The sequence below is a fragment of the Ostrinia furnacalis genome, unplaced genomic scaffold (genome assembly GCF_004193835.3).
Source record: "Ostrinia furnacalis isolate ACB-3 unplaced genomic scaffold, ASM419383v2 OfSCF4670, whole genome shotgun sequence".
NCBI classification, from domain to species: domain Eukaryota; kingdom Metazoa; phylum Arthropoda; class Insecta; order Lepidoptera; family Crambidae; genus Ostrinia; species Ostrinia furnacalis.
This window is the reverse complement of record NW_021134909.1, coordinates 283,331-309,925: the sequence shown is the minus strand read 5'-3', so window position 1 is coordinate 309,925 and position 26,595 is coordinate 283,331. Positions and strand designations below refer to the sequence as shown.

The window sequence follows — 26,595 nt, the reverse complement described above, 5'->3', positions numbered from 1 at the left end:
GTTTTCCTTCAATTACGGTATGTTTATGTAGGTTTTTAGCCAAATTAAGTGGTGTTAAATATTATTAAAATCAAAGTTTTGCATAATTTAGGGCTGATAAAAATGTTATAAAGCAGGTAACAGTAGGTCTCTATTGGTTGGCAACCGTTTAACAGTTTGCATGTGGTAAAATCTTTAAAGTCCTCTGTTGTTTTTAATTTGCAAACCATTCATCCATGAGTAAAGTCTTATTGATTAGTAACCAATTAAAGTTCTCTGTAAACTTTTCACTTGCAGTTACACTATTAATCCGCAATAATTTTAATAGCCAAAATAAAGTGTAACAACAGCGTACGGGCTTGTTAGACGGCGTCACAGCAGCGCGGCGCGGGCGCAGGGCGTGTGAATCCCGCGGCCTGTCATTTGCCGCATTACCCGACGTGGGAACGGGATATGGGAACACCATCCCGACGTAATAGACGTAGGATTTGGAGAATCTATCTCTACTGATATTATACTGAAGTGTTTTCATTTATGTTAATTTTGCTGGGCTTTATAGCGCAGATTCTTATTAGCGGATCTAAAAAACTAACTAGAGAATTCGGATGTAATGCGTAAACTCTCCGAACCGTATTTTCACGGAATCGGATCGGATTCCGATCTGACATAGCGCGAAACCGCTATTACTGATTAATATTCCAATTTAACAAATGACAAACAAAATATAGAAATGAACTTTATGGCTTTTGGAACCAGTATATCTAGAACAAGCGAATGTGTCGATAAATCAATGGAAACAAGGATTTCGCCAAACAATGCCATTAATCAGAATAATCATAGCCACATGGATGGTTTAGTGACGCCCGCGTCGCGAAATGTAGTAATTAATATGATAATAAGACGAGGACAGGGCTGCCAAAAATTATGACATATTAAAAACCACTAGTAGTTTAGTTTCGACTTGAGCATTAATGTACTTTCATAACTTACTTTATTGCCAAAAAAAAGAAAACAAGTTACTAAGTAAGTAATATGTAGCTTCGGTTTACCCGACTACAGCGAAGCCAAAAGGATTTCATTAAAATATGTTAATATCTGACACAATTCCCAAATTCTTTGCAATGACTACTTGGCTAGTGATTTTCTTTTAATATTGGGACGTGTAAAAGTGCTTTTTAAAAGCCTATTTGCAAAAATAAATGAGTTTTATGAGTTTTTATTTTTTCAATATTACACACGATGAAATAAGTAATTTTACAGTTTAAAAATTTATGGGCAACCCTAACCTCTATCAAATAATTTACCGACTAAGGAGTGTCACCTTTGCGATTTCGCCGTTTCACGATCCTCGTTCCTTGTCATAAGCTGTAGGTGCTTTTGCTTGACTAAACCGTAAATTTCCAATCGAATTAGCACCTTAAAAACCACGCTTTAAGGCTCACTTTAGACCATACGATATGACGCCCAAATATGGAATTGCAACTGACAAATTAATTAAGTCATATGGAGAGAAAATCGATCTGTTGAATCGAGTTACATGCTCGAATACTCGAGAAGGGATTTTTGGGTATCGCCTCTTAGGTTCGATGACCTTTGCAAATTAAATGATAAATGTATGGAACTGACTTTTGAAGAACGATAAGTAAGAAATCAAGTATTATCTAACTTTTGAATATTTATTTACTCTTAAAAATAAAATTCATTCATAGTATTTGCATAATAACTTCATATTATTGGACTAATTAAGACTTAAATGTAAATTGAGACTTTGCTATTTAGTTATCTAGGAATAAAAATAAACCTCACTGGTTTACGCGAAAGCAATAATATGAACATTTGTGTAGTCTTCTTTTGTAAAATGCTAATATCTTTTTAAAACATAAAATATTTAAGAACAAAAATATGGACGGTTTTCAATACATTACATTTTTAACACACAAAACAAAGCATTTAAAGTACCAGTTTGACATCAATAGGTAATGCGAATTATAAGCTTGAAAACATTGAAATCAGTATGTACTTAAAAATACGTATAATATTTAATCAATATTAAGAGCAGTATATCACTACAAAAACACGCTGTCCGTAAAAAAAACAACGACATTATCATAAAAACGACAAATCATTCGACGACATCGTCTCTACATCGCGACAACCGCCGGATCTAATTTAGAGCGGGCGCGGGCCGATGAGCGTAGCGATAAGCGGCGCGGGCGGCCGCATGCTGCGTGATTTACTCTGCCCGAGAGACGCTCGGTTTGTAAATGCTGTGCTCTGAAATGATAGGGCATTTGGGTTTGTTTTGAGACCGAAATCTAGTGTCGTATTGAAGAGTTGTATAGACGGGGCTGACTTAGATATGTGTTGCGTGTACCTACTTTAGAAACTGTAGCAAAATTTATATTTAGTTTTCAGAGCAAGTCTTGTGTTATTCTGTGTGTAAATCTGTGTAATAAAAGGTATAGCAACAAACGTCGCAGCCTCAAACTGCATTATTTACTTCGATCGCCAGTAACTACAAATTTTATATTAAGAGCTTTTGTTGATAAATAAGAACAGTGTGACATAATCAATTAGCAGTTTAATTTACTAGTTAAGAGTTCACGACCAATTTATTTTTTCTCATTCGCAACCAGTAAATGGGTTTGGATTAGACTACATTCGCACGCATAGCTCAAGACCGAACGCGTTGGAGGACTGTTGTGGACGCCCTCTGCCCCATCTAGGGGACATAGGACCATAAGTCAAAGACATTCGCAAGCACTCCTCAATCAAAAATACAGAATTTAAAAATAGAGTTCTCCTTTTAAAACCTTCTCGCCCTCAGCGCAGCGTTGCGCATTGCGCTCGCGCATGGGAGCGGGCGCGGCGAGATGTCACCAGCGCACCTGCTGATCCGTGCGTGCGCTGATAAACGATTGCCGGCCGCTACACTGGGCAGGGGCGCTCAAACTTATGGGGCAATAGATATATTGGAGAATCGAGGCATCTTCAAATTCTTTATTAGTATGTAGACCATCTTCTTGTCGTATCGACAACAAACCTACACAGTGTCAGCCCAAAACTCCGCTACAAGAGTGTAGGTGTGAGAGTGTGTAGGCATTTTCAGGGCACAGAAATACGTCTCAAATTCAGCTTGCTCTACCATTAATTCGAAACAATAAATGAGTTGGTACCGCCAAAAAGTAGCGGAAGAAACTCATTAGCCTCTTACGGATACTTTGAGGGCGTAGATTTCATTTGGACTACATCCCGCTGTTGCTCGATTATTGTGGTGAGCCCACTCGTGATGTAACTAAGCTTAGTACGAGGGACTAAATGAAATCGTAAGTAAGCAATATTCTGAAGTTGTTTGCTAACACAAATGTTACAATTCGCACTTTAGCGAAAGACTTCCCAGATTCCCATCGCTCTCACGAGAGGGGTTGATATCATCATTTGGGAACCACTGGCCCAGCCCTAGACTAGCTGGATGCCCATTACCATAGACCTCGCTTTCCTTTTGTACAGTGATTGAACCACGATAATGAGATAAAACAAGGGACATGCTTTTACAGTTTTACATCGCTTTACAATACAAGACTCGAGGACTTTAGCTTTGGGGCTATAAAATATACGGTATTATAGTCTCTCTCTAGGTTGGTATAGTTTGTAGTTCTAGTAGAGGACGGAGATTTCGTTAAAGGAGTTGGCATGTAAAAAAGATCTGCATCCTCTTTAACACAGGATCATACGGAAATATACAATTTTGCGAATAAAATTTTAAACATTTTAATGTCACAATGCGATTCTGAAGCATCATCAATCATTCCGGTGTGCATCTGTATATTTTTATAACAAGCAAAGTCCTTGTAATATCATAATAAATAATGGCCGTCTTAAACTTCACCGTCTCATATTTTCCGCTGCCGCTATCCATTATCATTATCGATCAGATTTATTAATAAATCTGCGTTTAAATGCGCCATCGGACCAATAAAGTTTTTGTAATTAAAAGCATGTTGGTTCTGAAAATGCCCGGTTCCTGTGGCCCCAGTGTATGAATACCTGAGAAAGATCACTCCGAGAGAAATTCAACGTTCTTAGCTTGAACGCAAATTATCATGAGTAGGTATACCAGCAGTCATTCAATGTTGAGGTAGGTCCAATACAAAACATACGTACTAATAAAAAACAATATTCACGATTTTCATCATGAAAACTTAGTGCCACGTCACGACAAAGCTTAATTGCCTTTGTGTATCACACTTCAGAGTATGGGCGGGGTTTCAGACTTTATAATAATCTTAGATGATCTTTTCACAAAGTTACATATTTACATTTTCCCTTTAGTTATTTACTCACTTCACTGGTGAACCTACTGGATCCCTGTCCACCGTATTAAAATTATGATGCGTCCGAAAACGCCACCTATAGCCCTGATGCCTATCGTCTTGACAAATACACACTCCAACTCATTTACATATTAAAAGTGGGCATTGGTAATGAGAAAACACTTACGCAGGTACTTTATTCATGTAAAATTAATGTTGCCTTCATAATTCTTCGCGGTTTAGAGTTCCGCTGGAGAATAAAAATGGTAGAAACGTATAAATAGCATGGCAACACACGATTAGTGAGCCGCATGGCAATACTGTATAACAAATTTATGTAGTTGTAGCGGTAAATGTTGATAAATTACATCTGAATCGTAATTCATTAGAATAAGTTGAGTTATATCGAAATATGACATTCCATTGGTCCATTAAAGTATAGTAGTAATGCCGTATTAAGTAATACGGCGAGCCTTTTATAGCACTCGTAAAGTCTTGAGTCTGAGGTTCTCAAAGCCTACGTGACAGAAAGAGAGTATATTATAGACCTATATTTATTTCTTCCTTTAAGGCTATGTGCAGGAAAATACAGACTTAGTAACCCACAAACATCAGATCAGTTTCTCTGTATGTTCACAGAATCGCAAAATAAAAACAATACAGTTACAGAACCGCAATTTCGATACAAAAAGATAAAATCAAGAAATCAGATCAAGTAAACAACCAATTTAATTTTTTTATTTTGGTTTAATTACAAGCATTAAAATTTTTTAAGATATCCAATTGATATATTAGTATTTAATAGCTGTCAAGGATTTTTAAATTGGTAACAAAAAAAAACAATTGCGAATCATCGAACGTAGCTGCAGAAAGATATTGACGGCCAGTGTTTTAGTAATTACAAATGCTACACCCTTACAGGGTCAATGTATGAATGCATGTATACCTGTATGTGCTGAATATGTTATTGCAAATGAATAAATAAATAAATAAATAAATAAATAATTGATGAATCGAATAATAAACAAAAAGCAATCGCGAAATAATTGAAAAATCGTCTCAGAAATTTCATCTCGGAGCAATCGCTAATCGCAACAGCGCGATATTAGTTACACAAAACGATTTATCGAAACAATATCATGGCCCGTGCCGTTCGAAATTAACAAGCAAATGACTGATTGGAAAATGGCGCACACCCGTCACGGTGTATTAACGACAAATTGGGTTTCTGAGGCGATATCGCTCATATAGTCCGATACCGTTTACTTTGTGCGTGCTCATTTTGGAATTGTTAGTGATTTTCGTGGACTTTTAAATATTACTAATCGATTTAACATTAACTTTGTTGCGAAAGATCTTAATCCTAAATATTTTATTGTAACTTTTCTGCTTTAAAAATATGAAAAAAGTTTAATCAAATTTTAATTGATCGTCAAATGTCTTCAGAGTTTGCCTAGGATTCATAAAATATCCTCTATATCACATTTTGCTAAATATTTTAAATATTGGAAACAATGTAACTTTTGAATTTCATATAAAATTTAATTATGAGGTCTCAAAAGTAGTTTTATTTTTATTCTTCTAGAAGTTCCTTGACTAAATTCTTTATTTCTTTATTTCCAGATGAACCAAAAGTGCAAAGTGTGTGGCGAGCCGGCGGCCGGGTTCCACTTCGGTGCCTTCACGTGCGAAGGATGCAAGGTAAGGAATACGCGATGATATTCGTATATATTTACAAGTATTAGAGACCTCTATGTATGCTAATAGACGAGCTGTAGTAGAATAAAAATTGTATCATGTTCGCCGATACTTAAATTTAAAATCAAGTAATCCGTAATGAGTGTTCACCAACCTGCATCTTTCGTTAACTTGCAATCGACTGAAAGAGTTGTTATAAGCGTAACAAACTTAGCGAGCAATTCATGATAGCCTGTCTCGTACCTAGAAATGTTGGAATATTACCATGACATCAAGGTAGTGAGGAAGAATAAATAATATCTTCTGACACGTCACAATAGATCAAATCTACGTGCAACTAGGTGTATTAAGAATAAATAAAACTTAATATGAAATCTGGTCTGCTAACATAAAATGGAACGTCCTGCCCAACATTACCACACACTAAAAACTAAAACCAACAAATTACCTAATAGTGCCAACAGTTTTTGCCCGGCACAGAACAGGTGCCATTGTAAACAACCGCCGGGTATCCGACGATTAATTGCGATAATTATTTTCATTCCTATTCGTGGTTTATCTATCCTCTACCAAAATTTACATATACAAAATCCACGCAAAACAATCTAAACTTTATTACTCAAAAATACAGTTCAAATTATATATGCGCGCGCGCACGGTCGTAGATATCGGCTGTATGTCCGGGAGATCCACTTCAATAATTCGATCATCACGCAAAAGTTCCGTTATATATTTTTTTGCTGACAGTACTAAGTCAGTTTTTTTTATATATCGCGTGTTTATATTTTGGCCAATTGAGTTTATTATGTACAATTTGCTTTGGACACGGTGAAGAACCTTTTATTTAGTTTAGTAACGAACTATTCTTTATCTTGATTCCACTCACGTGATGTCACTTCACGTTTCTTTGTATAGTTTTATTTATAGGAATAATTATGTTCATTGAATTAACAGTTTGTAATACACGATAGAGGCAGACAGCTCATTATTTTGATTTCAACAAGTTTTCTTCCTTATTCATTAAAGAGTTTGTGAGCTCTTACAGCTCTTATTTGAACATTTCATTTTCCGATTGAAACCTTTCGATTTCTTTTCCATCTGTCCCAAATCTAGTTCCCAATTATGTAACCGATCGCAGCAGCGCAAGTGGAACCGATCGACAATGGTTTCGCAAAGAACTGTCGCAGGATGTTCGGGTTGTGACAATTGCAATGGTCTGCGCTGCTTGGCTGGCCACGTAACATCCTATCGGCCGTTGTTTATTTATGGGTTACCAAATAGAAATAGACCTAGGTTCACGAAAAGATTAGGCTAGATCATTGGAATTTGTCAAATGTCTTCTGTTATCATGACAAGCTATATTCACAAACTTCAGATAACCATAGTAAGACTAGAAAGAAAGAAAGAAGAAAGAAATAGATTTTATTAACACAGTAAGCACAAATATATACAATAATAACACAAAACGAATATAGTTAAATAGTGGGCCACTGTGTCAAGAGGCTCCCGCTCAGCATTTATCCTGACATGCTCGTAAGGGGATGTTTAGAAACTGGTCTTCCGCGAGAGCCCTTGTTGTGGCTTCGCGCATCCCTTCGGAGAGACATCGACTCGAGTTCGATATCTCTCAATAGGGGTGAGCAAAGCAGGGACATAACAACACGACGCATTTAAAAAAAAAACAAAAACAGAAGTAACACGATAACAAAAAACAAAGAAAAAAAAAGGAAGACTAAATTACTTTATGACTCTCTTCATCAATATTCTTTGAACTAGAAGGTTTTAGCATGACATTAATTATTTACTAATAAGCCACGCTTTTATTTGATGTCAAGGATTCGATGATCTTGATAAATTGATCTCAAATTGATACCATCTATGTATTTACAAGATCAATATAACTTCACTTGTAAATCATTATCCTGATTGCATCATTTTCAGTGTTTTCAAAATCAATACTGTAAAGACACGATTGAAAAATCTACATACAAAATATGGGGCAAAATTCAAAACTGCTCTAGGAACAATAGGTTAAAATGGCATCAATTTTGCCCCAATCATGATGAAACGATAGCTTCTAGTAACCTTGAAGATGCGCAAAAGATGACCCGAAATGTGGAACAAGAGTCAGCGGGGTCATAATGATGATGATTTGAGGCAGAACACCGCAACTCTATGCAAACTGCAAACCACCGGAACTTGGGTAACGCCGTTACGAGTATTGTGGCAAATCCGCTCGAATGACATGGCCCATTAACTCTAACCTGACTAATACGAGATCGTAGAGTTTACCAATACTTTATTTTGGTACGAAGAGGCTACAAATTACAATTATTTTTCTGTTATTCTTATTAGATAATTGTAGTGGTTTTCTGAATACGTCATGGGATATTGGTATAATTTCAATGAATGCATAATTATGATAGTTCAATGATCGTATTTGGATAGCATAAGTTTATAGATACCTGAAGGTCAAACTAAAAATTTATTTCGTGCCAGTTCACTATACACGGCCAATAATTTGCCGTATAATTTTTTAAAATCTTATTCAATGGTGATACGAGGCAATGTTATGTATGAGTGTGAACTCATAATTGAGGCGAAATACCATAAAGTTCTTTAATATACCAGGTTTAGGATACAGGTCAGATAGTATACCACCCGTATACCATCCTGACCAAGCTGGACAGATGTGATGCCTACAAAGGACCATGGCAACCAGCGGTCATGGTGTTTGGCGCTTGGCCAACTCTTGCGGCCACGGGCCGGAAAATGACGGTGCAGTCCGACATCTGAAACATTTCGTTGTGCAAACTCATTTCGGGGATCGTGACGGAAATTGGCCGATTTGCTTGATAGGGTAATTGCGAGGTTGCAAATAGTCAGATTAATAGAATGTGGACCCATTGGTGAGATTGATTGAATTTCATTAACTCTAAATGCATTTGCCTCGCAATTATACCATCGCATCACAAAGATCTAGATTAATCTTGTCTACTTATTATTGATTGAAGAAAAAAATGGGTTGTCTTATTTTGTTGATGACTTGTGTTACAAAGACACTCGGACATGTTTCTTAGATATAGAATAACGCCCGTATTCACAAACGATGATTGCTTAAGTGAAGCAGCAAACGAACGCACAGCATTGAATAGAGCTCTGTGATTGGTTCATGTGTCACCCTGTGCGTCCACGCGCACTGTGAGACCTGACAGTAATATTTGTGAATACGGGCGTAAGTGTCTATCATTCTGTTACTATACCAAAATGTTCAATTTACAAAAACTTTAATTCATTCAAAAATAATCACTGCCTCTTGCCTCTCGTGGCTAACCTCCATTGTCCTACCCAAGAGGGCTAGACGCCAATCCACATATTCGTCCCATTTCTCAGCTAACCCCACCTTTCATTTGTCTGCCCCCGCTTGTTTCGGCAGAAGCGACAGGCAATAAGCCCGTATCCGAAAAAAGTTGTTTTAAATCAAAGTTAGATTTTTTAAAATACTTTTGCGCAATCAAGAATAGTCACTGCCTCTTGCCTCTCGTGGCTAACCTCCATTGTCCTACCCAAGAGGGCTAGACGCCAATCCACATATTTGTCCCATTTCTCAGCTAACCCCACCTTTCATTTGCCTGCCCCCGCGTGTCTCGGCAGAAGCGACAGCAATAAGCCCGTATAGGGGAACAATCCCGCATTACCATACAAACGGCGCGCGCGGCGATTAATTAGCCACCGGACAAATTGACGGCGTACGCGCATTGTATGGGGCTAGGGCGGGGCCACACTGGCGATTTGCCACTGAAGTCTAAACAAGACAAGACGAAAAATATAACCAAAACAATTCAAATCTCAAATTCAGAACTCAATGTTTCATTTCAAACACTTTTTTATCATTTCCAAGTTTCTAGCTAGATAAAAAAAATCATTTTAATGAACTGAGAAAGCTTTTACGAAAATATTAATATAGAGTCGCCAGCTGATATCTAAACAGAATCCACTAAACTAGCGGCTCTCCCCTCATACTCGCATCTCTACATAATTATCCTGATCTTAAGCTCCTCTGGAATCACAATATAGATCTTCCAAGTTGCCTATTCAATTTTTTTTTTTGTTACTAGACCCTTTTCCGGGCATTTATTTAAGTCTCAAATAATATAGCTTTCCCTACCACCAATCTGGGACAACATATCGGCTAGTGCTCAGAAGAAGTGGCGGAAGAAACTCAGTCACCTGCACCTCAGTCACTCAGTCTATGTAGACGCACCTTTACGCGCAGACAAATCGCCGGCCGCAGCGCTGCGCGCGCACTAATGCCGCGAGAGTATTATGACGGCGCAGTAACGTATTCGCGGGTAATTATGGGCTATGCTTTACATCGCGAACTTAGTTTCCAAAATTGGTAGACCACCATAGTAGTTGGTTTCGAAGAGACCATTGCAATGAGAAAAAGTTATCAATTATATATTGATGCTGAAAAGTAAGCTATGTGTGTATTGTCAGTTAGTGGCAGATGCTTCCAATTGAAGGTTGCTCTGTTGTCCATATCTTCTTAGTCTGGCACTCTTGTCAGAGTGGTCGTAGTTGCGCTGACGAGGTACACGGTGAATGTTCGATGTCATTTCCGAGAGTAACTCACCTGGCGATGCGCTTCCATTTCTGACGGTCAGAGGCGTCTCGAGTACACTGGACCATGTCCATTTCTTCCTCTCTAAACCCTGGTTTCTGCTTATCATCTACTTATGTATGAGTCTATGAGCGCGCTCAAGCTAAAAATCTCAATGCAGAAACCGGGGATAGTCCCACTATTTGCAATTAGCAACCTGTTGATCTTATAAGCCACTTATAGCCCCATTTTTAGAAAAAAAACATCATCTGTCCCACTTACCTACCTGATAGATGAACCACAATTCAAAACGTTCTATCATCCAAGAACTGTTACAGACAATTTAAACTCGACTTACTACAGATAGAATCAAATCGGATTGATAACGCAAGTCCGCGGTAATGGTAATGGCGCAGGCGCAAAAACGTGTGAACCGCCGCTTGCGCAACAATACTGGACGCGTTCTGATACAATTGTAGGCTTCTGTGGAACTGTAGGCAGACAATATGGTTTTTTGCTGAAATAAATTCGCTTGTGGACAATACGGATTTTTAGTGCAGATATTTTTTGTTGTGTCTCTTGATTGTCATGGTTATGTTCTGTCGTATACGTTAAATGTTTAAAATGTGATGATATAAGAACTGGCAGTAGAGAAGACTTTATAGACAGTAAAACATCTTCGATGATTAAAAATAGAACAATTGGGTCTTCTATTTTTAAATTTGAAAATGTAATTTTAGAAAAAGAGTTGTGTAGCGAACGTAAGAAATATGATTGAGTAGTGCCATTGATATCTCAATTAATATTCGCTACTACCGTCCAGTATCTCACCCGTCGGTCGCACGGAGAACGAATTATTTTCGAATTTGGAGCAACTCCAAATTGCGCCGCGCACGCGAGCCGGATAGCGCTCAACGGAAAACCGTATTCGGGCTACGTTTCGTAACCCGCTCATAATAAATCATTTTCTAATTTGCTTTTAAAGGTTTCTGGAAAGAATCTGTGTGTGTAACGTCATTGTGCTGTGACAATTGCGTCTGTAGCGCCGCTCCATTGTGCGGCGACCAAAGGCAACCGGTAAAGAAGCCGCCTCGTTTGTCAAGTGAACAAAACAAAAAGCCTTAATGGTTCGCTAATGTTAATTAATTGGACTGTTACTTTAAATTGGAAGAGCTTTAAGCTGCGGCGATTAGTTAGCAATTAGCATCTAGGATTATAAAACGTTTTGCATTAACTAAATTAATCTACTCTTCGTTAAATTTCCATTTGTTTTTAAAAAGACTTTTTATACCAATTAAGTGCGTAAAAGTGTTATTTTTAAAATAAATACATTCAGTACATAAATATCAACAATTACAATCTATAATAATAGATTTAAAGCATCGATATCAACCTTAGCGTTTCAGCCTTGCATTATCGCTATTTAATTAAAAATTAGATCAAACTGGCCGTTTCGCGCAACCATTAAAACAATAGCGGTTAGCAATACCATTCACGGGGTGAATCGATTAGTCTCGATTCTGCTCGCAATCGATACTCTGCGCGTGCGATCCTGTTTTATTTGTCTTTATTCGTCACGCGATTTTCAATTTTCGAACTGCGACCGATACCATGCGTAAGGTCGAGTTTCGATTGCCGTTTGATGATCGTCATTGTCTTATGGTAGCATTTTGAAATGTCGTCGCAACCCGAAGTTGGCAACGACTTATTGGAGCATGTCTATTTTTATTCCCGGCACGGACGACGTCCGTCGACATGTTAGCGATTAGTTGCATAATTTATTTCTGATGATATAAGGATCGGTTGTAATTTTAATATCGGATCTGTTTTGGTGTGAAGACGTCTTCTGTCTGATGGGTTGACTTCGATTTCCTTTTACGGAGTGAGGTATGTCTGGAATGGATGGTTGTTAAATGCAGAATAATAAAAAAAATTGCATTACAATAATTGTATTATTACATTCTTATTGGATACTAATTGCACGTTATAAATAATGTACAAGATATAGCTCTACATTAAAGATAATTTAATTCTTAATCGATAAAACCACATTTGGCAATCCTGCAGCCATATCCAAATTAAAATTAGAACAGTTAGACAGTTGAAAAACGTTCCACATTCAAATCAGAACTGATGATCGGCGCATCGAGTCACGTTACACAAATAATCGATTGTGTTCGAATGTCAGCCACAATCAAAACATCGATATCGCGTCCAGGTCACCGCTTCCGAATGCAAACGCGGGATGACACGCGCTCGCATTCTTTCCGACCGGCATAATGGTGCTGGCAGCCGAAAACGGAGCATCGATTGTACGCCTTAAACTTTTAAAAATAAGACCGTGATTCTCTTTTTAAATTTTAAAAAGTAAGATTGTTTTTTGTTGCCGATGAGAGAGGTCAAAATGCTATCAATGTTCTCACGCTTGGTCCATGATTTTGTTGCTAATTGAAAAGTCGCGTTGTTCTCTTCAAACAATTAGTCAAGAAGGAAAAAAATCGCACGCGTTATTCGATACGACGTACGATTTACGACGCTATATCCACTGCACATTGACAAATGGATTGACCTTAGGTGTTGGTAAAACCGCAAGCCTCGATGCATACAGTACTTATAATGATGTTATCTATTAACTTTTTGCTGTTACTCGAGCAATGTTTGTGCTATAGCTGACGCTTGAACCTATTAGCCGTGATTCACAATAATAGGTTTAATCTGCTCTTTACTTTTAAGAAGTATTAAGCTACTCATTGACTGACATAGGTGTACCGACGACCTGATAAAGGTAGCAGGAAGGCGCTGGATGCAGGCCGCTACCAACCGTGCGATGTGGAAGTCATTGGGGGAGGCCTATGATCAGCAGTGGACGTCCTATGGCTGAAATGATGAAGCTACTCACTTTCAATTTCCTACCTATATCACACTTTCAGAAAAATATTACAAAACAGTAACTTTCTCGTTTTATCCACGGAGGTCTAGAAGGATATAAAGTGTAAACTATAAAATAGGTGTCATAACCTCCACTTTATTGCATGTTAATGAGGGATTAATTTGTACGATGCCCTGTTTTACGGTGTGATACTTTGTATGAGTCATTAGCGCTGTAACAACTACTAATGGAATCGATTTACAACGTCAGGTTACTTTTTTGTCGCTTTTGCGCACGCAGGCGGTTTTAGTAATAAATAAATGACGTAGTTTTGTTACTTTTATAAAGTATTTATACGATTTCTGATTTGCAGATACATTTGATAACATTAAATGTATTATTTATTTATTTATTGATAAATGTACACCAACAGCAATACACATTTAAGACATTCACAGTATACAACACATATTGGGGTTTTAGTTTAAATATGTTTGCCAATTACAGGTATACAACAATTTCCAAAACATTGCAGCTTATTAAATATATTATTTGTGTATACAAAACACTAAAAATATGACTTTAAATATAAGTATTACTCAAGTCGTATAAGCAACTATTAGTTCTCATCTTCGTTCGTATTGAAGCAACAGATAATTTCAGGTAGTTTTATTTCTAATGATACTTCCTTATTTAACTTTAATGTAGCCAAGATCACTCGAGGACTAACCTCTTGAGGACTTATATGATTTCCTAGTCATTCTGAAGGGTCGGGGTATTTAAACTCAATATAAATTTAATATAAAACGTTCTATTTATCGCCTCCTTCTATGAGTGTTTAGAATTTCATAATATATGTAATTACATTTCATAATGTATGAACTTATATGATATTTCCGTTTCTTAAGAAACTTGGATTTTATTGCGCAGTTAAAGCGACGACATGACACTATAAAATTCAAATGTATTTAGTCTTAATTGTAGATACTGATATATCTTTGTGGTAGAGCAAGCTTATATTGGGATTTGTATAAGTGCCCTGAAACCAATAAAGAATTTTAATTTTATAAAACAGAAATCGGATGCTGGAATGTCATTGATAGAGCCTTAGATGGTTGCTTTTGCATCTATTTGTAACTTACAACATATTATAATTGAGAGAGAAGCGATGCCATCCTTTACCGTTATCTTTTAAATGCATTAAGTTCACAAAAAGGTAAATAAACATTGTAGCGAATCTAAAAACATGAACATCGATTCAGGCATTTAGTCATTGGCACAAAACAAGAATAGTGTAGTTTCATGTTACATTTTAAAGTTATGTAACATGGTGTAGCTTCGCCTTAACATCTAATAACCTCTGGCTGCTGAACCCATACTTGCACGCGCGAACCCCATCAACGCGTTTATAGCCGATAACTAATAACGGAACCATAAAAAATGAGGTACACTCGGACGCATGCGTCCCGTTGCACAGTGATCAATAATCAGAATTTAGGATGACAAAAATATTTTAATCTGAAATTACAATTATCTGATAATGTTATTGAAAATATCATTAAGTAAATAAATATTTCTTTATTAAAATAATGTATTTGAGTACATCAATCTTAAAAAACCGGCCAAGTGCGAGTCGGACTCGCGCACCGAGGGTTCCGTACAAACCTGTAGGTATATAACTTTGATTTTGTTACAGCTTAAAGGTACTATGGACCTGATTATTATTTGATATGAATTTCAATTAAATACCTCTACGCGTTCATGAGGAAAGTAGTAGTAACTTTAAAATTCTCATTTTATCACTTTGGAAGAATCTCTCGCGCAAACTATTTAGTTTAGAAAAAAATGATATTAGAAACCTCAATATCATTTTTGAAGACCTATCCAGAGATACCCCACACGTATGGGTTTGGTGAAAAAAATATTTTTGAGTTTCAGTTCTAAGTATGGGGACCCCCCTGATGCCCTTAGTTCATTATATTAAAGACTAGTTAATTTCGATTGGGTAAAAAGTGCTAATGCCTATTTTGTCGAATACGAAATATCATTCTGTAGACTGCCTCGTGACTTAACAGTAAATTCAGGAGATGATGATGAAATGTTATGAAGTGCTGAGGCAGCCCTACGTTTTCCGATTGAATTAAGTTTCATCTTGGCTGCTAAGCACAACTATTCTTCACTTCTGGATGATACTTCGTCTTTTAATCTACTACGCTTAGTTCTGTCACCTAAATCGATGAAAGCCTTTTTCGGGCGTCCTCTACCTACAGACCCTGAAGTTGAAGGCTGTTCAATAATGATCTCCAGATGTTATTATGCATTTACACAACTAATTCTCATATTTTTTTTCTAATTGAGATATATCTTTGCCGATTTTAATCAATTTCTGGAAGCTGACAAACAAAAGCTATTTTTTGAATTTCGTAGCTCATTTCGCTCTTGTGTTATCAAATCTGATACTATAATGACCTCATAGACATAGTTTAATTATATATCTTTAGATTACTTAGTTGCAGGTTTAATTGGAGGAAGTTTTTTGAGGTTTTTAAATAAATCTGAATTTGTAACTGTACTTTCGTTTCCTGCAAAAATGAAAAGTTTGTTCAGGCAGGGGTAGTTTGGGGTAAATTTTTTTATTGAATACCATAATACAGACTTCCAGCTATCTACCAGTACCAAAATTTCCATGTTCTAATATGTTCCTTGTAAGATACAGGCTTTAAAATAAAATAAAATACCTAAAATTTTAAGCTAAGTTTTGAATATTTTTTCTAAATTACTATAACAATTAACAGTTACTAAGTGTTATAGAAAATGAAGTATATACCTTCATTAATGTGCACCATATTTCATAATACGCAACAATGCACTGTATAAGTCAAACCAAACAGATAACTGTGCGCGAAAACAGGAAGTAAATAGAACAAATCAGTACAAATTAGCGAGAGCACTGCATTTACTAGCTGGTATCTCAGTAATGACTTACCTTTGACCGTTCATATTCAACAAGAATATGAGGTAAGTACCCCCAATCACATCGCGATTATTTGTTTTAACTACCCTCACAATGTCAAATTTGAATATTATCCACCTAATATCTCATTATTGATCACCGTGCGTTGTCGACTTGGCGATAATTTACGCGGAACGGAACGTCCAAAGTGGTTATGAGGTTGAGTGTACTTTAGCAGAAAGATGACCGCATTGTCGTTCGTAATACAAGTTTAAAATTTTTAGTCATTCCTGCGACCCTAGCTAGAAAATAGCTGGGCATATAATGGGTGATAGGAGCCAACAAACTATGTTTAATGATGAAAATCAATAGTTCGAAATTCGCTGGAATAGAAGATTAACTTTTTAAACTTTCCTAAAGAACACAAAGAGAATGAAAACTTAACAGAATCTTTGTTTCGATTTGAATCCAACATGAATTAACAAGTGAATTAAGAAAGTAATAGCGAGTGATATTTCATGAATTTTAAACTTTTAAATGATAAGTTTCTGGTGACAAGTACAAAACATCGTAGCACATCACTAGGTATAATACATCTCGGTAATAAAGTTGAACTTTATTCTGCCATTAAATACAATGCAGTGTTATCCTTGGCTGAGGTTTTAGCAATATTACTAATGGCTTGTCTGTAATTGGTGCAATAACTAAACGCTGGTAGAGCAATAAGTCAGATGTGACTCCACTTGGTTGCATGTTTAACGAATTAAGATCTACTTAAACCTTAAGAGGCCACATGAAATAATGGTTAGTACGTATTATTTATAACTGATATTCGTTTATGAGTTATTGTGATGTATTTTAATAAATAGAGACCGGCTCTAGCTGCTTTAAGCTCACTTCTACCTTCATTATCACCATTTTTCATTTTAAGCACAATTATTAATGTCTCTACCATTATGATACCATGACAACCATAAAGTGTTTTTCAAATCCAATGCCTGTAGACAGCATAAACTAAAAACTTAACTCTATGAAGTCGTATACGCATCCGTACGTTACCTTTTTGATCACTCTTTCTAATCGAAATCAAATATTATCGGTAGTGTCACTTAAAAAGCGATCTAATTTTCATTACAGCCAATGAAAATCCAGAGCTGTTTTCACATGAAACTTCCTGTACCTACTCTATAGACTTAACTAACTTAACGCCGTACGGGTAGGTATATCTGTCACCGTCGCTCATGCTAGCATCTTGCTTAGCGTGAATGAGATGAAAACATTCGAAACTTCAGATAACTTTGTTTTGAAAAGCTTTTTAGTTCTCAATGCGCGATTGTCATGGACCATAAGCGTAATTTATAGTTCTCCTGGCCGCGCGCAGGTGGGTCCGAGTTACTGGCTAACTGCAGTCCATAATTACAATTAAACGCCGATAATTAAGCCGCCATTTTAATTAGGGTTTAATTAGAGAAACGTAAAAAGCTTACAGGATATTGACTTTGACTTAGATTATATTTACACTTTGTATTACGTAGGTAAATACTAGAAACAGTTACTAATGCATACGAAGTAAAAACCACACGACAATTGATTTTAAGTTTTAACTATTTAAACAGAGAGCTGTTTAGTAAATAATCATCATTAACTACTTCGAAACCAACAGAAGTAATCGTCCAGAATTTTCTCTAATTATGCAAACCATAATTAACTATAGATCAAGTAAACACCCAAAGTGTAATGAAGAACCGTTCAAAACCAATAAAACAGAACTACCACATAATCTGGAAAACAATCTAATCGCAAATGACTCTCAAATAATTAAAACTAAACATTCGTCAGAGTGACGAACGTCGGGACAGATTGACTAACCGTGTAAAACTAGCCTCCTCGTATCAATCATAATAATGGGCGTTTACACTGCACGACTTTAATCGTTGTCGAGTCGCTAACGATCAGCAATCCGCTTTATTGAACGGACGACAGCACATCAATTTAAACACTGTGGCAAGATGTAATAAATGAAATTTATAATTTGCATTTTAGGCCTTGTAGAGTCGCTAAACGACAGCGATCGGATTTATTCTACAGACGACAGCACAACAAGCTAAACACTGCGGCATCTTACACAATTGCATAAGAACAATTTTGCAACAAATAGTATATTGTTGACTGTACCATCTTTCAATTTGGATAACCTCGCTTTGATTGAATGAGAGGTTAATTATGACTTTTTATATTGCTCACTCGAAGAGCTTTTCTATTCTAGCTTAATCAATTCGAAACCCTGACCTATTTTTATGATAAAGCAATTCAGATTAGCTTCCATTTACTCATGTATTGCCTTACAATTTTTCAAGTAAATAATACTAATCTTGAACTGTGTAAAAAAAATCTTTATTTTACTAGCAAAGACAATAGCAAATGTAAAATTAATAGTTCACGGTCGTTTCCAAAACATCCTTATTCCTCTCAAAAGTCGTGTTATGTAAATGCCTGTAGCTAGAGACGAGCAAACATTAATAACTGAAGTGAACGGCCGAACGGATCCATGGTCGGCGCGGGCGCAGCGCACTAACTCCCCGCTCGCTAGGGTTGCCAGATGCCCGGGAAATCCGGGATTGTCCCGGAATTTTGCGTCTTGTCCCGTGTCCAGTAATTAGACATTACTGTCCCGGATTTCCGAAAACCTAATAGTTTTGTGTCAAAATAAACTAATATGTAATAACAAATGACACGGCTGGCCTGCCTGTGAGTCCTATTATGTACGTTGACGTACATTACTTATTTAATAAAAGTGTGTATTTGAAAATAAATGGCATTTTTCTTTTGAAATACAAATTAAATCATTTGAGAAACCAAGATATTTTTACTATGGCCAAGTCCCAACACCGTTGTCCTAGTAGGATTGTCCCGGATTTGGTAAGTTTCCATCTGGCAACCCTACCGCTCGCGCAACGAACATGCGCCAAAACAATTGCCGTACAAATGTTAACAAAACAACGGTTATTGTTAACGTCATATCGAATAAACATATGTATTGTAGATTAGCGTCACAGAATATTTACAAACCAATATTTATTCTAAACAGAATATAAAATACTTATTCAAAATTGTATTTTCCAGAGGTAAATGGATGATTTCGCCTACACTCCCCACTCTAGGTACATAATATTTTCATAACGTCCATGACTCCCACTTATCACTTGAAAATTCATCTCACAGACACTTGTTCCCGATAGTTTTCGATACCGTAAAAGTTTAACATAATGCGAATAATGTTGTAGTTTACTCATCCTGCTTCAATCCATCTTGAGGGATGAATTGTTCTGATAGAATGGCTTTCTAATAATTTAAGTAAACTGCACATCACACACACAACAGACACACACAAGATCAAACGCAAAAAAACAACTGCCATAAGTTGTGTAAGAGTACAAACAAAATAACTTATCAAAAGCAGGACGATGTGCAAAAACATATTCAGCATCCTCGCACGGGTCGCGGTAACTCCGCGCCTCTTGCCCAAGCGCAGGCGCGGGCGCACCGGTCACGTGCGTCGATACTGACACAGCTTTAATACACGGTGGGTTTGAAACTGCATTGTTTTTGAAAGAAACATATGTAAGGTTTGAAATATTAAAAAATTTGAATATTAAAAATACTGCTATAATACTGCTTTAAGTAAATTTACTTGATTGAAAAAACAAAGAATAACGAGCCGCTGAATTTTTGCTGTTAAATTTAATTTTAAGGAAATCCTGTAAAATATAGCATTGATACTTCAGATTTTAAAAGTGGGAAGACTTGCAGGACTGATCTCTTATTTAGAAGAACCTCTACACAAGAATTTCAAAACATTTGATGAAGCGAATGAAGAATTACTTCAAATTGAAATCTTGACATCAATCTAGAGATTCAAAGTATTTAAGAATAAACTACAAAACTGATAATTAAGTAATAGAACTGATATTATCTGAACAAACACGACGTCTTTAACACACAAGCAATTAATTACTCGATAAATAAAACAAACTTCGCGCATTTTTCCCACATGCCTATTTTTTGAACAAATTGTGCCAAACCCGTTTTGCGACAGTAAGCAAGCCTACAGCGTTTAATGTGAACAGCTCACCACAGAAGTTACGTTTCAAAGTCCACCTTCAGTCAATGAGATAAGAGTTCAAAACACCACTTATTAATGACGCTGACTGCACATTCAAACATGCAGCAGGCGACATCCCGGCCTTTTATCTTCGCTATTAATTATAATATCATATTGGATCTGCAAACTCGCCTTAATTACTATAGAGACGTTCATTCTTGTCGATAAACTTCTTGACGAAAAGCCGAAACGGAATTACAGACACCAATAAAAAATATTTTATTGGTGTCATTTATCTGTATCATTTTTAATCTAGTCAAAATCTACTAATTTACTCATCATTGCATGGAATGAATGGACCTTTAACAATAGACATCAGGGATAGGGATTGATTACCTGGAGGGACCAGAAAAATGAAAATGCACGCCTAAAAAATCGGAAACATTAGGAACATTATCATTAAAGTACAGCCTATCGACTATCGACATTTATCCACTGCCCATCCCTAGCTTTAAAGACGAGCAATTCCACTGACGTTTGTATAAATTTAATTGTCAATTGAATTAATGTGTTGGCGGTTTATCTTGGGCCCCTTAATTATAGGAATTTGTTATGAACAGCGACCGAGATTTCGTCCTGGCTTAATTGCGATTGAAACTTATTTACGCGTCTATTCGCCAATAGCGTCTTAACCTTTGATTGCAGATAAGACAGTTAAGAAAAATTGAGCTGCCCGGCTCATTAATGCTTGTATTTTAAAACTTATTTACTTTCGTCTGATTTTCAACGGAATAAGATTTTTTATATCAAAAGGATGAAATGATAAAAAAATAAGTACAATAAGAAGCTTTAATACTTTAGTAAAATTTATAATCGGTGACGGTACAGGAAATAAAAGAAAATCTTAAGTTTTTTCCATATCAACTGATGTAATAAAAACTTAAACCAAGGTTTTTAGTAACATACTCGTACCTACTCCCACATCCACACTTATTATGGCAAACAAAAAAATTCAAATGTGTATTAATTACACTCAATTTTAACATTCTTTGTTAATCGGACCCATAAAAATTCTTGCACAGAATTATATCACAGGCAAAAACAATGCCTAAATCTAACCAGTACCCGAAGCACGAACAAATAGTTCTCATTTTGTTATGGTTATCGTTTTATTTGTACGAAAAACAAAACAGCGCCGCTACGGTTGTTAAGAAATTAGGACTACGAGAGACATTCGTGCTTAGAGCACAGTTCTCGAATTCAGCCCACGCACTATGACCGCACTAGCATTGTTTCAGATGCCTTGGGTATGACGCGTTGCGCGCGCGCACTTGTCATTCAACCCGCAACGCTTGCAACGAATTTGGCAATACGTAACAGTGTTGCTACGGTATCACAACATCATCAAACACCTAAAAGGCCACTAGGCACTTGACTTGGCACTTAAAAATTTATCGGCGTGTTGGATATCGTGCTCGTCATATCGATATGGGTTCACTTTTGACATTGGCAGCTCTAAAGTTTGATGATACGCTGGGTATTTAAATTACATAGTGTAAAACATACCATAGTGTGCACTGGTTAAAACAAAAACGGTTAGTGTCGTTTAGCTTCTATGCAATAAAATAATACAAGTAATTTCCAGGGTAACATTATTATGCACGTATGTGTTACGTTTATTTTTCACTGTAAACCCCGGTCACATATTGCCGTGTGTCTCACACAAAAATCGCACATACGAGGCGCCCCGTGCATGCTACGTAGCAATGTACACATGCACACATTCACATGCACACTGCATGTTATCATGTTACTGTGCAAAAAAACAATTCAGCTAAAGCCGAAAATCGCGTATCAACTTCTGTCAATACTGCTCAATGAAAGTCTTGAGATTCTGAAAATAGTATGGATTTTATTTGCAAAACAGCTGTAGCAACAAACACAAAGCACAAATCACTAAAACAATGGATTTACGTAAACTAATCGCCGAATTCCAAGGTCGGAAGAAAATAAAACCATAGCCCACAGCCGAGAAAGGACAGTTTACTAAGTGCTACCATCTTATGGCCATAGTGTGGCCAGTCCTGAGAAAAAGCAGTACAAGAAACTGTCACTATTTTCAGCCCCTATATCAAAGGTTTACAAAAGTATCAATCACTACTTTACTTACAATTATGACAATCCAAATATTTTTGTCTTTTATATTGGTCTACTTCATAATAGTTCTTTTCGTTAAAGTATTTTAACGTGTGATTTGAATTTATGAATTAATTTTGAGAAGTCTAGATAGACTGACGCAGATAATATGTATGTAGAATTATAGAACATCGTCGTTTTGACATATTTTTCAAACAAGATGCGTCATCAATTGCGTCAATTGTTTCCAGACATGTTTCAAGTACATGCACCTGATCTCCATTGGTCTTGACTTCGTTACAGTTAAGTTTAAGCTGATGATTTGGTTGTTTACTATTTGTTAATATTGGTACGGGACTATCCCACCTCGTGTTCCACCGCTGCAACTCCTGTGCAGCCAGGATCTACAGCTTGACCGCCAATAAAAACCCAACCAAGTTAATATTGGTAGAGATTAAAATTTAAACCGTCGCTTTTACCTATGTAATTGTAACATTCGTTTTGGAACTAAAACATTAAGATTTTATTCATCGATTTCTCTACCCTCATAGCCAAAGTAACAGACGTGACAGAACTACGAAGTCACTTCACATTTTTTTTGTGCAGAGGTTTTTCTACTCCACTATACGCTAAATTCTGTGGAGGAACACTATCTGTGGTCGTGATCCTCATCAGTGAGGGACCGAGGAAGAAGAAGAATAAATGTTTTTAAGTTACTTTTGTGAACGCTACAATGGCAATGTAACCTTGTTGATCAAATAAATACGCTAAAGTTGCAAAATGTAATCTGTCACAAATGGTCCTTTGTCTAACTAAAGGGTCTGATCAGTCTATTTTAGCTAGGTACGTTCCGTCTTCGCATCTACCAGACCAGAACCGCGCGGTCAGGTCGCCGGAAGTGACGCTATCGTTTCGCTATCGGCGCTATCCGCTCGAGTTGGCGCTACTAGATCGTGTAAACACCGCTTTAGGTCAATTTGTAGTTCTGATAGTGAAAACTTCAAGTGCTGGCCGTAATTGGACGTTACATGTAAACTAATTGCGTGTAAACTAACAGGCAAAAATATTAAGGTTTAAACATATATATAATTGGTATAAATGTAATTAAAAGAACAAGAGAGTCCATTAAAACTGAAAACTATGATGTTGCTAATAATACAACTATTTACTAAAATAATCCACTGAAACATATTTCTGCAATAGGTACACATCTCGCTTCATTAACAACAAATACATTCAATGAGATAACTAGATCGTTTTACTTATTAAAGCGCCTACATTCCAATTATAATTGCCATTTAGTTATCCCTTAAATGTACCGTTTGAACATAAAACAATCGCGATGAAGTAGATAATAGCAATTAACATAAATGACCAGGCTACTGGAATGCAAGCAACTATAATAATGAAGACATAAAGCTATTTAATTATGGACTAATTGAATTTCATGCAATCGTTTATGTTAACGCGCAATTATCACTTTGTCTGAACAGACGGACCTATATTATTATCAAACAATAAAATGGCGAACACTGACTACGAATTACAGTTTACCGCAATGAACATGATTGTATGCAATTAATTACGGCATAGATTTACAGTCTGCCGTTTGTTTTTAAGCGAAACAAGCTCGCGATATTAGTTACAGGGTTTAGTAACCGCACTTTCATAATTAAGCTCAGAATCAAACAATCAAACGCTTTAGGAACAATATTGCAAAACTACACAATCTACCTTTGTTTTGTTTAGGGCATTTCATTAAATTGTGGTTTGATTTAGTCATGTATCAATTAATTATTTGTCAAATGGTATTAACATGTATTTTTCTTCTTTCCAGTCGTTCTTCGGGCGCTCATACAACAACCTGAACTCGATAACGGAATGCAAGAACAACGGCGAGTGCGTCATCAACAAGAAGAACCGCACCGCGTGCAAGGCCTGCCGCCTGCGCAAGTGCCTCATGGTGGGCATGTCCAAGTCCGGCAGCAGGTACGGCCGCCGCTCCAACTGGTTCAAGATCCACTGCCTTCTCCAAGAGCAGCAGCAAGCCGCCCAGTCGCGGTCACCTCCAAGAGTGCCCCCATCTCCTCACTCGCTAGCGCCACCCTTCCCTCCACATCTCTTTCCTGGACTAGCCAGACCACGCACGAAAGAAGAACTCGCACTACTAGGCCTCGATGACTACAAGCCCCCCTGCTCTGGCTCCCCAGACTCACACCGAAGCGGCTCCTCCCCCAAACTAGACGAGAAGAGCAAACTCACCCAATCCAGACCGCCTGACAGACCCCTCACGCCGCCGAGGGACACGTACGTCCCGCTCCCCTTAGCCAACATCAGCTTGCCCCACTTCCCACACTCGCCGTTCTTACCGCCCCCGCCCTTCAGCCCGTTCGCCACGAACCATCCGTTGCTGTTCCCCCCCGGCTTCCACCCGATATACTCTCGGCATCTGCTCGACCACGCGGCGTTAAGACAAGCCGCGGAAAACAACAACGACGTCAGAATCGACGACCATAATGCCGACTCGTCGAAGCGATTCTTCTTAGATGAAATTCTGAAGCAGCAGAGGTCCTCGCAACCACCGACGCCGCAGGAGGACGTGATATCTGAAGCGGAGTTTGTGCCCACGCCTCCCGCTGAGAGGAGAACCTCAGAATCGCCCTTACAAGAGAATCCGATGGACTTGTCGGTGAAATCTGACGGTAGATCCAGTTCGGCCAGACGGAGATCCGATGACAGTGAGATCATCACTCCAGATAACGACGATGCCGAGTCGGGCAGCGCGGCGGGCTCCGCCAGCGAGGAAGAAGACGTCTCTTATTCCCAAATTAAGCGAATCAAACTCCACCCGTTGGACCTCACTACCAAAGTCTGACGTCACACCAGACGCCCCCTAGTGCCGTTATTATAAACAATGTACTTTAAACAAAATGAACAGTGAATTTATTAAGGCCAGTAAATCGGATTGTGATTTTAAAAATAAGTAGGACGATCGAAAGGATTATCCCGAAATTGTTTAGTGAATTGTTATCGCTTGAAAGAGTCTATCCAAATACGTAACTTAAGTAGCGTTTAGTTAAATGTTAATGGTACTTGAAGCCCGGTTTACGATTATGTACAAATCGAATGTAAATAATAAATTATTTTGTCTAATGTAAGTGCTAGGTTAATATTAGTTAGCGGTTTTTTCGATGATGGAACCAGCCGGGTGTTGCAACATTCCATTTCGACTAAATTCCCTTATGTTTTGTATTAATTTGAATATAATTTATTTCATTTAGTAGAATTTTCGATTGAAGTGTTGTTTGTGGATTTAAATCGTTTTATGTCGAGTGCATTGTGAGCTGTCGCTTCGTTAGATCTTTTATTTCTGTAAGTTTAATTATCTCTTGGATTTTGACTGTTTTGTACTTAATTTTAGTTTCAAATACATTCCCTAGTGGCTGTGTACAGTCAGATTGAAGGGCATCTCGGCAGTTATTCTTAAGTTAGTTCAAGCTCGAGATGTTGTTTAATCTGGCTGTATAATAATGAAGTAATATACTCTATACTCTACAAGCATTCCTATGAAATTGCTCAACCTTCAGATGTGTCGAGTGACATTGTACTCAAGTATAGTGAAATTAGTCACGGATAAACATACATACTCATAATAAACTTTGTGTGGCTCAGTTGTGTATATAATGTATCGTAGCTAGATTGTTTTACACTACGTAGATGAGTTGTTTGTATTGAACGCATTCCAGGAAATCGTACAAAATAAACTATTCGTGCACTCGAACTTACTTGGTTTTATTTTACCTTTTTATTTAGAAACCTTATCTTACTTTAACTGGAATCTATCCAGATTGTCTAAATTCTAAAGACCTGTGAAACTAAAAGTAGATTAGTCGACAGATAAATTCATAAAAGGTATTAAACACCTGTATTGCGAAAATAACA

The 26,595-nt window shown here is 37.2% G+C and overlaps 1 protein-coding gene across 1 annotated transcript; it reads left to right on the top strand.

Moving 5' to 3' along the window:
• The first annotated feature begins 5,915 nt into the window (after positions 1-5,915).
• LOC114359845 (knirps-related protein) lies at positions 5,916-26,434 on the top strand. Its single transcript, XM_028314364.1, has 2 exons — positions 5,916-5,993; positions 24,491-26,434. The coding sequence occupies exons 1-2, from the start codon at positions 5,916-5,918 to the stop codon at positions 25,526-25,528; spliced, it is 1,116 nt and encodes a 371-aa protein (XP_028170165.1). The 3' UTR covers positions 25,529-26,434.
• The last annotated feature ends 161 nt before the right edge of the window (positions 26,435-26,595 follow it).